Source organism: Terrapene carolina, unplaced genomic scaffold (genome assembly GCF_002925995.2).
Source record: "Terrapene carolina triunguis isolate 2854851 unplaced genomic scaffold, T_m_triunguis-2.0 Scaffold141, whole genome shotgun sequence".
NCBI classification, from domain to species: domain Eukaryota; kingdom Metazoa; phylum Chordata; order Testudines; family Emydidae; genus Terrapene; species Terrapene triunguis.
Window position 1 is genome coordinate 7,777,888 of NW_020664492.1, and position 14,243 is coordinate 7,792,130.

The 14,243-nt window shown below is 39.5% G+C and overlaps 1 protein-coding gene across 1 annotated transcript in view; it reads right to left on the minus strand.

Moving 5' to 3' along the window:
• The window catches only part of LOC113406806, a 96,182-nt gene extending 82,533 nt beyond the window's left edge, over positions 1–13,649 (minus strand). Inside the window, exon 1 of the mRNA XM_029911984.1 lies at positions 12,193–13,649. Coding sequence (XP_029767844.1) covers positions 12,193–13,649 — 1,457 coding nt within the window. The remainder of the gene's footprint in view (positions 1–12,192) is intronic.
• Positions 13,650–14,243: the final 594 nt, after the last annotated feature.

Genomic DNA, 14,243 nt, shown 5'->3' on the forward strand with positions numbered 1-14,243 from the left:
CTTAAAAAGCTTTAAAGAAATGGCAAAGAAAAAGAGAAAGCAGAAATTCATATAACATAAATCATTCTCCTTTTGTTGCTCTTCTTTCCTTTACCTGTTCTCTTACTAATTTATCCTCCTAAACCACCTCACCTCCCTCTCCACTTTAAACATTTTCTTTTAAAATTTGTCAATGCCAGTTTGGTATTGTATCATGGACTGGATCCATTTAATACTACTAATTTTTTCATTCAGACATCCTAACACTTAATTATTAGTTATTTAACGAATCAAGTGTTTTCAGATTTCAAATATACAGAGCCAGGAAATTATTATTTTTATAAAAGCCATATCATCCCCAAAACAAATCCATCAAGTGCCCTCTGCAGCTCCTGTAGTATCCATCAGAAGAACAGTATGTACATAATTAAGGCCACAATCTACCAATGTAACACTATGAAGCCCCACTGAAGCCATAGGAGGTCTGTCTGTGCAGTTCTTTTTAAGGGAATGGGACCATCATGAATATGCATTTTATTTTCACTGGAAATGCTACTGCAATCTCAAATATACAAATCAGTAATGCAAAAGCAGTTCTGTCTTGGGAAAACATATCACTCAGTGTCACCAAAATCTACTATACACACATTTTTATAATTCTATATTTTTATCTAATGTTGTCATCAGCTACCATGATAAATAAGCCATTACAGAAGAGGTCTCAATTTTTAAATGAATGATTTTATTCTTTTCAATTTTTAAATTCTGAATAAAACTAAAATTAACAAACTTTTGTTTTATCCAAAATTCATTTAAATATTGCCTAGTCTTGCCAAAACATATTTGTGAATGAGCAAGGTTGATTTATTACAGCTCAGTTATAGGAACAGAATTATCTGCTACCTCACCAGCACAATCAAAATCTCAACCCCTGGGCAGAATGAGACTTCTTAATATATTCATATTTATCTGCCACTTCTTAGACCCACTACTACTTTAACAGGTTTCAAGTAAACATGGTTAAATTTGTATGTACACAGCAGTCTTTCTGTCACTACCAACACATGTCCACAACTATCACACTGATATCTCTATCAGTGCATTCTGCGAAATCTAGGCAGCTATGCTATATTGCCTCAAAAGGAGACAGAGTAGCCAGAGGATAAGAAATAGAGCAGCATGTGGGGCCTTGTACTCTGGGATGTCCTACAGCTTAGAGACCAGGAAAGGAGGAGAACAGGCCAAATCACAAATAACGTAGAAGCATAAAAGTGTGTCCATTTGCACTCTCAATTACCATACCATAAAGCAATAATAACTTTACTAGTTAAAAGTTTCGTTATTACACAATTCTGTCCTCTAACTTTGTGCACACAACCCACTGTCATCAGCAAGAGACTGGTTGTGGATCATTAGGATATAATCTAACATTGTAGACCAGTCACAAAACCACACATCTTCTTTAAAAATTCAACCACAGAAGGAATCTGACACGCCACTCTGCCAGATCAATCATGAAGATAAAGCTCATAACACAGTACCTAATCTGTGTATATTTTATATTACTTATTCATTTATAGTGTCCTAACACAGCAATTTATAATGGCATTAAGAATAATGAAGTCCAAAAGTTACTAATGATCCAAGTAGAATGATCAAGACAGTGCTAAGAACAATTTTTTTTTCTTACCCCACCCGTATAGATAGGGTTACATAAACATCTTTATCAACATATGTAATACAATTTATGACATGACATTTTAAATGTATAATTACATATACTTTTGGTTCAATTGTTCAACAGTAAACTGAGTGGAATATTTTTTCCTTTAGCAAAAGATTTGTTGGGCTGGTTTGGGATATAACATATAAGAATTTGAACACAATTTTCCTCCTGGGCAAATAAAGCTCATAGTACTGAAGCCTTTTTAACAACTTTGAGGTAAATGGTGAGTTTTGCCCATGTCTGACAACACTTCATTTCTCCCCCTCCCCCCTATCAAAATTTATTCTATAGATACTACATTCCAAGTCAGGAAGCCATGATTTCAGACAAGTAGCTGATTTTCTTATTCAGCTAAAGATGATTCTGCATTTGGCAATAAGATCCAGCTTCCATATTATTCACCTACTGTATAAAACACATGTACTTCAGGTGTCGCTATTCTCCCCAAGCAATAACTGACAATTCAGTAGATTCTTATAAACAAAAATATCTCCTATCTTAAGAGAAAGTACCTACCTTAATGAAACAGCTAGTAGATAATTAGGCCACAATCCACCAATTGGCTGCATACAGCCATATTCATGCACCTCTGTGGAGCCCCAATGACTTCAACAAGTCTCTCTGCAAGGCTAAATGTGGGACCTTCATTTTTATTTTAAATTTTACAGTGTCGTTATGTACAATTGACATAGCGTTTTATGTTGTACTGACACATATCGAGCACATTCTGCTGTATTCTCCTATTTGCTAAAGTCAACATTGACAATGGCACGAAAGTCCTGCAATCCCAGAAACACAATAAATTATTTTATTTTCCATGTATTGGTTACCCTCAGCCAAAACTCTGACTACAGCACAATTAAAACTGTCATAACAAATAGATTAAAATTAGGGCTGTCGATTAATCACAGTTAACTCATGCAATTAACTCAAAAAATTTAATTGCGATTAATCGCAGTTTTAATCTCACTGTTAAACAATAGAATACCAATTGAAATTTATTAAATATTTTTGGATGTTTTTCTACATTTTCAAATATAACAATTTCAATTACAACACAGAATACAAAGTGTATAGTGCTCATTTTATATTATTTTATTACAATATTTGCACTGTAAAAATGATAAACAAAACATAAGAACGGCCATACTGGGTCAGACCAAAAGTCCATCCAGCCCAGTATCCTGTCTACCGACAGTGACCAATGCCAGGTGTCCCAGAGGGAGTGAACCTAACAGGTAATGGTCAAGTGATCTCTCTCCTGCCATCCATCTCCACCCTCTGACAACAGAGGCTAGGGACACCATTCCTTACCTATTCTGGCTAATAGCCATTAATGGACTTAACCTCCATGAATTTATCTAGCTCTCTTTTAAACCCTGTTATAGTCCTAGCCTTCACAACTTCCTCAGGCAAGGAGTTCTACAGGTTGACTGTGTGCTGTCTGAAGAAGGACTTCCTTTTATGTGTTATAAACCTGCTGCCCATCAATTTCATTTGGTGGCCCCTAGTTCTTATATTATGGGAACAAGTAAATAACTTTTCCTTATTAACTTTCTCCACACCACTCATGATTTTATATACCTCTATCATATCCCCCCTTAGTCTCCTCTTTGCCAAGCTGAAAAGTCCTAGCCTCTTTAATCTCCTCATATGGGACCCGTTCCAACCCCCTAATCATTTTAGTTGCCCTTCTCTGAACCTTTTCCAATGCCAGTATATCTTTTTTGAGATGAGATCACATCTGTATGCAGTATTCAAGATGTGGGCGTACCATGGATTTATATAAGGGCAATAAGATATTCTCCGTCTTATTCTCTATCCCTTTTTTAATGATTCCTAACATCCTGTTTGCTTTTTTGACTGCCGCTGCACACTGCGTAGATGTCTTCAGATCCACGATGACTTCAAGATCTCTTTCCTGATTAGTTGTAGCTCAATATGATGGGGGCTAATTTTATGAATAGTTGGGGTTATTTTTTCCAATGTGCATTACTTTACATTTATCCACATTACATTTCATTTGCCATTTTGTTGCCTAATCACTTCGTTTTGTGAGATCTTTTTGAAGTTCTTCACAGTGTGCTTTGGTCTTAACTATCTTGAGCCATTTAGTCTCATCTGCAAACTTTGCCACCTCACTGTTTACCCCTTTCTGCAGATCACTTAACAATCTTAAGTAATTTTGTTTCATCTGCAAATTTTTCCATTTCACGGTTTATCCCTTTTTTCAGATCATTTATTAATATGTTGAATAGCACTGATCCCAGTACAGACCCCTGGGGGACACCACTTTTTACCTCTCTCCATTCTGAAAACTGACCATTTATTTCTGCCCTTTGTTTCCTATCTTTTAACCAGTTACTGATCCATGAGAAGACCTACCCTCTTATGCCATGACAGCTTACTTTGCTTAAGAGCCTTTGGTGAGGGACCCTATCACAAAGGGCTTCTGAGAGGCTCAGTACACTATATCCACTGGGTCACCAGCGTCCACATGCTTCTTAACCCCCTCAAAGAATTCTAGTAGACTGATGAGGCATGATTTCCCTTTACAAAGGCCAGGTTGACTTTTCGCCAACAAACTGTGTTCATCTATGTGTCTGATAATTCTGTTCTTTACTAAAGTTTCAACCAATTTGCCTGGTCTGAAATTAGGCTTACTGATCTGTAATCCCGGGATCGACTCTGGAGCCTTTTTTTTAAAAATTGGCATCACATTAGCTATCCTCCAGTCATCTGGTACAGAAGCTGATTTAAATGTACGTTTCATACCACAGTTAGTAGTTCTGCGATTTCACATCTGAGTTCCTTCAAAACTCGTGGTGAATACCATCTGATCCTGGTGACTTATTACTGTTTAATTTATCAATTTGTTCCAAAAACTCCTCAACTGACACCTCAATCTGGGACAGTTCCTCAGATTTGTCACCTAAAAAGAATGGCTCAGGTGTGGGATTAAAAGATAACATTTAGTAATAAGCTAAACTATTACTAAGGTGAGTAAAGGGATACAAAAATAGAAATATGTCACTTGCAACAGGCATGAAACAACAAAACAAATATTAAGAGAGCCAACACTTAACTAGAAACAGAAGGAAAACAAAATATACTTAAAATTGAGCTACAAATTTTAGCTACTTCCTTGTCCCTCATTCTTACCCTGTCATTATCTTACTACTAATACTCAGAAATTGTCTACACTACAGACTTCTGTTGACAAAAGTCAGCTTTCGTCAGGAAAACAGTGGAGGTGTACACACTACAATGCTCCTTCCGCTGACAAAACTCTCCTGCTTTGCTGACAAAATAAAACCACCTTGATGAGAGGCTTAGAACTTTTTGAGGCAAAGTTAGATTGACAAAGTGTCAGTGTAGACACTGTGCTTGGTTATGTCACTGTAAATAACCTCCAGGAGCAGTTCGAACTCTGCTGCCCTGCACCAGGCCAGGCATCAGACCCTCCCCCTTTAAAGGCCCAGGAATTTTTGAAATTCCACTTCCCATTTGCTTGGCATGGAGGGTCACATCACATCTTCCCAGCTGACCATGGCAGCAAATGCTCCCCTGCTTGGCACACACCTGAGTTGGTGGATCTGCTGGCTCTGTGGAAAAAGGAGGCTGTGCAGTCCCAGCTCCGCTCCAGCTGTAGGAACTTCGAAACCTATGGTCAGATTTCTCGTGGCATGTTGGATAGGGGGTACAAATGGGACACGCATCAATGCTGTGTGAATATAAAGGAGCTGAAGCAGGCATACCAGTAGACAAGGGATCAAACCGTCGCTCTGGCGCTGCGCCGAAGACCTGTCGATTCCATAAGCAGCTGGACGCTATCCTTGGCAGTGACCCCATCTCCACCACCAAGAGCCCTGTGGATACTTCGGGGGTAGGGTGGAGACAGCGGACAGTGGAATGAACCCCGAGGATGAAGTGGTGGATGAAGAGGTCGAGTTGGAGGATGAGACGGGACAAGCGACAGGGTCGTCCAGTACGCGGTGAGCCAGGACGTCTTCTCGACCCAGGAGGGTTCAAGCCAATCCAGCATTCTTTCTCTGGCACACATGACGCAGGAGAGTGATCTTTTTGAGTTGATGTTGCTTGCTTATATGAAGTAGAACTGTCCTTTGCTTTGTTATATGCTAGAAGTGGGTTAAGGGATAGAAATGTAGAAGACTAGCTGCGTTTGCGTATGCTTCACATTCCCCTGTGCAGCTATGCTGTGGGACAGAACAGTGTGTTAATGCACGCTGAGATTTCACGGGAATGCTCCAGAGAGATCTCTAGGAAACTTTCCTGGAGGTACTCGCCAATTCTCTACTGAAGGCTCCTTGGCAGAGCTGCTTTGTTCCTTCCCCCATTGTAGGAAACTTTCCCACGTTTATTGGTAATCACTTGTACAGGGACCCAAGCAGCACACAGGCGAGCAGCAGAGGGACCCAGTCAGAGGCCACACATATGCTGGAGATGCACCCTTGCATTCTTGCTTACCCTCAGAGTGAGATATCAGCTTCAATGACCCCCGCCTGTGGAAAATGGTAGCTTAATTTACAATTTTGTCTCTAGTCACTTGCAGTGATCCCCTTAGAAAACCACCAAGACCCTTTTTCCCCATCTTGAGCACACACACCCCAGGCCAAACTCACCATCTTTAGGGCTTTCGCCAAGCTGCATGCTTGCCAATGGACAGCGAGAAAGATAACAAAGGGAATCATTACTATAATGATTCGATGCTCTGAGTGCACTAACCATCATGCTACAATTTACTGTTTCTTGTGCTTCTGCTGATGTGGCTTTCAGGGGAACCCCCTACACACCAGTGGAATGCCTTTGCCAGATAAGGAAGCGACCAAGGTGGAGCAAGGAGGACATGTTCCGAGAGGTGCTCCAATCCTCAGATGCCAAAAGACAAGAACACAGGGCATGGAGAGAGACTGTAAATTAAAATAATAAAATAGATAGGTAGGAGAAGAAGGAGAAGTGATGGAGGAGCAAACGCAAATATTGAAGTCCCTAATCGCACTGCAGGCAGAATACATGAGTACTCACTCCCACCCCTACAGCCCATACAGAACTGCTTTCCATCCCCTCCCCAAACTCCTCTCACACATTCCTTGCATCTTCCTGGCACATCGCAGTACCCCATTCACTCCACCCCTTCGGACAGGTTCCAAAATGAAATTACCCAAAATGCAGTCGGAAGCTCATGGAATGATGGGACAGAAAAAACTGCATCATGGGACACTGACCCCACTCTTATGATGCACTGTGATCCACTCCGCCTTCCCACAACTCCTAGCTGCAGAAGGTGGTGAGTAGCACAGTGAGATAGCTACCCACAGCACTGCTCTCACTGTCGATGCTAGAGCACCAACTATGGATGCGCTCCGCCGACAAGAGCATCGTGTCAACATGCAAAAGCAATGTAATTATAGCGGGTTTTGATCATCTGCGTAACTTGTGTTCACAAAATCCTGCAGTGTAGAAACAGGGCCTCAGTTTAGATATCTGAAGATGCCACCAGTCTCAGTAGTCCATGGAGTTAAACATGCAATTTGACTTACTAGGTTTCCACCATTTCTGAGGAATAACTGAGCCTTTTTATAGGCAAAACCCTCAGCTCTATAGTACACTTGGGGGACCCGGAGACCTCACTTTCAAAAAAGGATGGTCCCCAAGAAAGGTTTCAGGTCAGAATCTGCATCCTAAATTTCCCTGCTAATTAAACTTGCTCATACAACTTCATAGTCAGTTTCTAGTCAATTCCACCTGCAGGATCTCATGAAGGAATAAAATGTTGCACTGTTTGGGTTGCAAACACTACTAAATATCTAAATATATTAATAACATTTAGCATTTATATAACATTTTTCATTCTCACAGCACTTTATAAACAACAACAAAATCTTTAAACTACAATTAAAAATGCATGTAAACAGTTAAAATGATTTGTAAAAGCTTGTTTTCACAAAATCTAGATTAAGCCAAATTTAACCTCATGACATCTGTCTTGACATGTAGTACATTTAAAGAATAACAGGACTAATTTTGACGGTTTGTAATGCACTCTTGTATTCATATGTTATTAAGAATTGAAGGTCCATGTCACTGGAAAAGTAATTTTTCATAGATTTATATTAAATTCTTGGATTTTTACATAGATTCATGTCACGATATAATGGATATTCTTTATAAAACTCATTATTTGAACATATACTTCCACAGAGCAAGTCCTGGAGGAATTGGACTTTAATGCTTAATAATTCATTCAAAAATCTCAAAGCTCTTTACAAAGATTACATCCATGGGATAGCCATGGAAGACAGAGAAGTATTATAGACAAAAAATTAACATCAAGATCACATAGCATGTCAGCAGAACAGCTGTAACTAGAACCTAGGTGGCCTGATCCTAATCCCTTGTTTACAAATTTATCAAAAAATCCACATTTTCCTATTTTTAAAAATGTCTCTTTCTCCCCTCTTGCTGCTATGTTGAAGACTCACATTAACAGATGAAACTGACAGTACAATGCAAGAGTAACTGGGTGAAGTTCTATGGCCTTTGTTATACAGGTCAGAGTAGATTATCTAATGGTCCCTTCTGGATTTAAAATCTATGAATCTATAAAAGAAGGACTGTTCAGTGGTTAGGATGCTAACCTTGGACTCAGGAGACCAGAGTTCAATTCCATTTCACCAGACTACCTACATGACCTATAAAACCTTGTTTTCAGTTGCTTATAACTTATAACAGAAATTTTCTATGAGAGGTGTCTGTCGTGCTAAATTCTGAGAACTAAGCTATGGAAAAATACAGCGTTTTGCAAATGTTCAATTCTGGCAACCTTTTTCTCTGAGAAGTTCTAGTGCCCCCATGCTTTGAAGCAGGGACTTAAAATTTGGCAGGGGGTAACCTTAATGCCAAAGGTGGGCCATATGCCATCCCCATAACAACCCAAATTTGGCCAAGTTATAAACCTTTGAAAAAAATTCAGTTCACATATATTCAGCAGACACTTGCTAGCATAGCTAAAATCTCTGAAAATTCCATCTGTACTGAGCAAGTATTTCCGCCACAATTGTTTCTCTGGGCTGCTGCCAGCAAGAGCAGGGAGCATGTCAATCCTGTGTTTTTGGTCCCAGGCAGCATGGAAGAGGAAGCTGCCTGATTCAGATGCAGAGGGGACAAGAGTTGAGGAGGGGATTAGGGAGCAAACTGGGACAAGTAGCAGGGAGGAGGGGAAGAGACTGGCTGGGAAAAGGACTTAGGAATGGGAGCCAAGGTGGGAAATGTGGGGTTGGGTCTGGGAGCCAGTTTCCAGGGAGGTGGGGGAGAAAACTTAAATTAGATGTGGACCAGGCAGGAAGTGAGGAGTAGGAATTGGGACTAGCTGGGCAACAAGACTTGGAACCATTAGAAAGGGCAGAAGGAAGTGCGGGGGAAAGATTTGATGAGGAGACAGGGCATGGGGAGAGAATTGGGACTGGTTGGGCAAAGAGCCAGGAGCCGGGCGTGGGAAATGAGACTGGATAAGGAGACCGGGGAGGTAAACTGTGACTGGGACCCAGTGGAGATGGGAAAAGTGGGTGGGGAGGAAGACATATCAAACAAGGAGTAGAGGGGAAGGAGGAGGGATGGGAATGGCCAGGCAAGGAAACTGGCAACAAGGAGCTGAAGGGGCTTGGGGGAACTGGAAATGGGTGGACAAGGAGACTGGGAGGGGAAAACTGGGATAGGGAGTCAGGAGGTGGTGACCAGGACTGGCTGGACGAGGAAACTTGGTTTGGGATTAGAGATTGAGGAGTAGAGACCTGGGTCTTGGATGAGGGGAATGGTATGGGAAACAGATAGGACTGGGACAGCTTGAAGGGGATGAGGCAGAAGGGGTCAAACTTTGAGGGAATGAGCAGAAAAGTCCTTGCCTACTAGACCACATTCCACTCCAGACATTTCTCTGATGTCAGTACATATCTATGAAATCCCCTGGGCAAAGTGTGCGTCTCAGCGCCCTATAGTGCTGGTCTGCAAAGAGGATGACAACCTACTATTTCTACCGGTTACTCCATTAGCTCAAGTGGCACAGATCTGTAGTAGTAGATCTAAAGGTTCCATCCCTGCTGATGAATCAGGTAGGTGTTAATATGATGTCACCATGGAATTTCGGTTTGCTCACTTTGTTTTTCAAAAAATCTAGGAAATTACACACAAAAATCTACATTTAAAATGTTATTAAGGATTCAGTCTTTAATTACATGATCACAGACTATTTTTTCCACAGGACCCATGCCTCTTTCAGCGCACAGAATGGACTTGTTCTGGGAATGAATCAAGGTTGTGAACTAAAAGAGCTGTTGTCTGCCCTAACTCTGTTGCAGAAATTGAAAGGTGTGTAGTGAATGAGACGGAACTGCAAGAAGAGAAAGAATTGTAGCATAGTTAAGGTAGCTGAATGCTGCCTTGGAGAACTGGATTCTATCCCTGCCTCTGCCAACAAGTTCCTACGTGATTTGCCAAGCCTCACATAAACCAAACTTTTTACAGGTGGTCACTAATTGCGTGTCCCTCATTTTCTAGATGCCTGACTTGAGACCCTGGGGTCTAATTTACAGAAGTAGTGCGCACTCCCAACTGCAAATGAAATCACTGGGAGCTGTCCTTTGAACGTACAAAGTTATATATAAGTTAATTGCTCTGAAATAATCAGGTTCTAGGTGTCTCAAGCTGGGCACCCAAAGTTAGTGGATACTTCTGAGCTTAAAGTGTCTGTCTCTCAGCTCCCCATATGTAGCATTGGGATAATAAAACCAGATCATCTAATAGGGGTGTTGTGAAAACAAATTAATGTTTGTGAAGCACTCATATACTATAGCATCAAATTCCATTAAGAAATTAACAATTCTGTCTTTGGAGCAGGGTTTGAATAAGATGGAGTAAGAAAAGCATAGGAAACAAAATATCAAATAGCTGCTCATTAAGTGAGGACTGTCTATTCCAGGGGTCGGCAACGTTTGGCACGCGGCTCGCCAGGGTAAGCACCCTGGCGGGCCGGGCCAGTTTATTTACCTGCTGACGCGGCAAGTTCGGCCGATCGCGGCCCCCACTGGCCGCGGTTCGCCGTCCCGGGCCAATGGGGGTGGTGGGAAGCCGCGGCCAGCACATCCCTTGCCCGCGCCGCTTCCCGCCGCCCCATCACATAAATAAAGACCATTTCATAATGCATATGCACAAGGGGGCTCAAATTAAGACAAACTTAATTCTGGCATTTCCTAACTTTTGAGTGCTTGACTTAGCATGCTCAATATTGTTTTTTCCCCCCTTTAATAACTTTCTTTTTCTTTTTTAAGGAAGTTTTAGCAGCTTTACAAATCAAACAAAAACTATTTATTACAACAGTGAGCTTTTTTTTGTTCCGAGAAATAATATGCAGTAATATGATCATCAGATCTCTCTACTTAACTGGGTAAGCTCCTTTAAATCATCCAGGAAGTGTTGTTTCTGGTGATTTTATTAAATTGAGTGAAACTACTGACTCAAAGTTCTCTTAATGTAGGGTTTTTAGATGTGACAGATACATAAACTATGCTCCATGATGACAGGCACATTGTCATAGAATGTTGTAAGACACTATGAACTTGAAAACTAGTCAATTAAAATAATTTAAAAAAAATTATAAGTGGTGTCAGTTCCTACCAGACTTGAGTCCCTGAGAATTTCTATAGTTTAACTAGCATATCTTCCTTTAAAAAAACTTATCCCCTTTTGTTGTGGGAAAGGCCTTCACCAACAAATGTGGAAACTGACTGACTACACTGGAAAAACAGTGGAAGTGACTATAAACAAAGTTTTATTAAATTAATTATGCACAAATGAAACACACCAAAAACAAGAGGCACTCTCTCTCTCTAGTCTCTTTCGCTTCTAATAATCTTAAGTGTTATTTGTAAAATTAAATAATAATCGAAAATGTAAAACATTCTTATGAGATTTTTCAAGTTGATAATGTCCCATTAAAGTTTATTTTAATGGCATATAAGAGCACTTCTAATTTAGATGAATTAATATTAGTAGACTTGGAAGAAGACATTTTAAGAAAGGAATCTGAAAGACCAGAGAGTGGCTAACTTTCATATTAGAAGCATTTGGAGTTTCAGAAGTCAGCATGGAAGAATACATGAGTCACTGGATAGAAGAAAAAAAATATTTTTAAAACAAATATAAAACAGCTTTCTGTGATCATCAGCATTCTTACTGAAAAAGACCAAAAGAACAGCTAACAACGAAGTGACTAATATTTCCAATATTCACTACTATACCCCTTCACTATGTAACAATTAGGACCTCAATTCAGCAAAGACTTATACATATGAGTAGTCCCACTGACTTCAAGAATACTACTTGTGTAAATCTTTACAGGATCAGGACCTAAAACAAGAACAACCTAGCAGACTTTTTTTTTTTTTTTTTAATTATTTTCAACATATACTTACTGAGACAGTGTTGTTTTTCCTGAGCCAGGCAGACCTCTTAAAATCAGAAGTAATTTCTGCGACCTACATAACTTGTCTTCTGAAAACTGCTGAAAATTAAAATTGTGTATTCCCTCTTTCTGGTAAGTTCTAGGATCTTTCCAACACTCTTCTCTGGTTTCACAGAAACCATTATTCATGCATCCATCCTGGTCGCTATATCCATTTCTGGAGACTTGCATACTATGGATACCAATATGACCAGCATAACTATTATTCTGATCAAACAATGGACAGCTCCTGTTAGTACTGCCACTATTACCATGGTAACCTGCATAATTCTTGTGAGGAAGTCCATCATTCCGAGGATGGAGAGTATTTGGTTGATGTGGTGTGGAATTAAGAGTTTGAACATCTAAATGATGGTTGAACCTAGGAGGAAGAGGTCCCTGAGGTATTATGAAAGATTGTGTTGGCTGCCATGCCGGCCTAAACTGAGGGACTGAATGGTTCCAGAATTTAGAATCCGCTTGCCAATTAAAATGATTCTCACTTCTCCAACCATTTGCTTCATTGTCAAAACATTTTGGTTCACTGACTGTCTTCTGGCCACTTGGTTCATTATAGAAACATTGTTCATGGTCATAATATGATTGTGTTCTACTGTAACAGGTATCTTGTTCATCCTCGTGAGATGACTGACTATATTTATTACATGATATAAATTGTTCCTGAGATGATTCGGTTTCTTTTTCCTGTAAGTGACCTTCTAACTCATCTTTATCGCTTTCAAGCTGCTGAATTTCTTTATAAAATTGGCACAATTCATCATCTATTTCTGATACATCACAAGAGAGAGTCTGTATTTTATTTGCTGCTTCTTTGTCATTTTTGTGGTAAAGTACAACATTTTGTTTCTCTTTGCCTGTGCTAAATTTAGTAAAATTCCTGGTTTCATCCTGTTTGTTCTCCTCCACAGGTCTGTAAATGGGCCCAATAAATACTTTGCTTGTACCATGTTCTTCAGCCTCTACTTCATCTCCATTTACTGTGAATGATTTTTTGCTAGTTTCTTTAATATTAGCTTCATCAACTTTTTCAGTAATGAATGGGCATTTATTTTCTGTAACCTCAGTGTCTTTTATTGGAAGATTTACACTCTGCATGATCGTTGAATGAATAGACTCAATAATCCCTGGCCTATTACCAGGGAATTCTTCATTGAATGTTTCCAAGACATCTGTATTTTCATTCTCTTTCTGCTGCACTTCCTGTTTTCCTTGGTCATCGGAGATGTATAAAGGTATCCATTCTTTGTTTATTCTCTCAGTGTCTGTTTTCATAAGAGATCCCTGGAAACCATCATCACAGGATTTATCATGAGCTTCTTCTGTTGATTTAATTTTTTTAGAACACGGTTCGATTGTCATTTCATCTTGACATTCCAAAGGCCTTACTTTACATTCAGCATGAAGCATCTTAAAGAAAAAAAGCAAGAATATTAACAATACATACACCTTTAGAATACATTATGCAAAATTAGAAGTTATTCTAAGCTATAATTTGTAACATCAGAGTTTATCTACCTTCACAACTAAAATAAGTTAGTTATTAATTTCATCAAAGAAAGCATCCACTATAGGCTAATGTAGTTTTGGTTTTAAATAAAAGTTACCTATTTCAGTAGGTTTATAATAAAAACTATTTTAGTGTAGAGCTTTTCTCGTATTTCAGTGACAATATTAGCAATTTACTATCTGTGCTAAGCTATTTTTTAAAAGTGAATTTAGTGTTTCAGAAATAAATTAGATCAGCAGCCTGAATACTGGAATTCTCTAGTTATCCACAGTACAGGTTCAGTATGGGCATTAGCAATGCAATTACTTACATCATTGCCAACAAGCTTCAATCCTTTTTCTGCTGGGATCCCCCTTAAGAATTAGATAACTGAGCACAGACATTTGGTTAATGCTTGACCTTTCTATTCAGACTGCCAACAAAATGTTACTTAGAGCCACTGTGATGTAATTTCTATGATATGCACTGGACTAATCCAACTCATAGCCCACCAA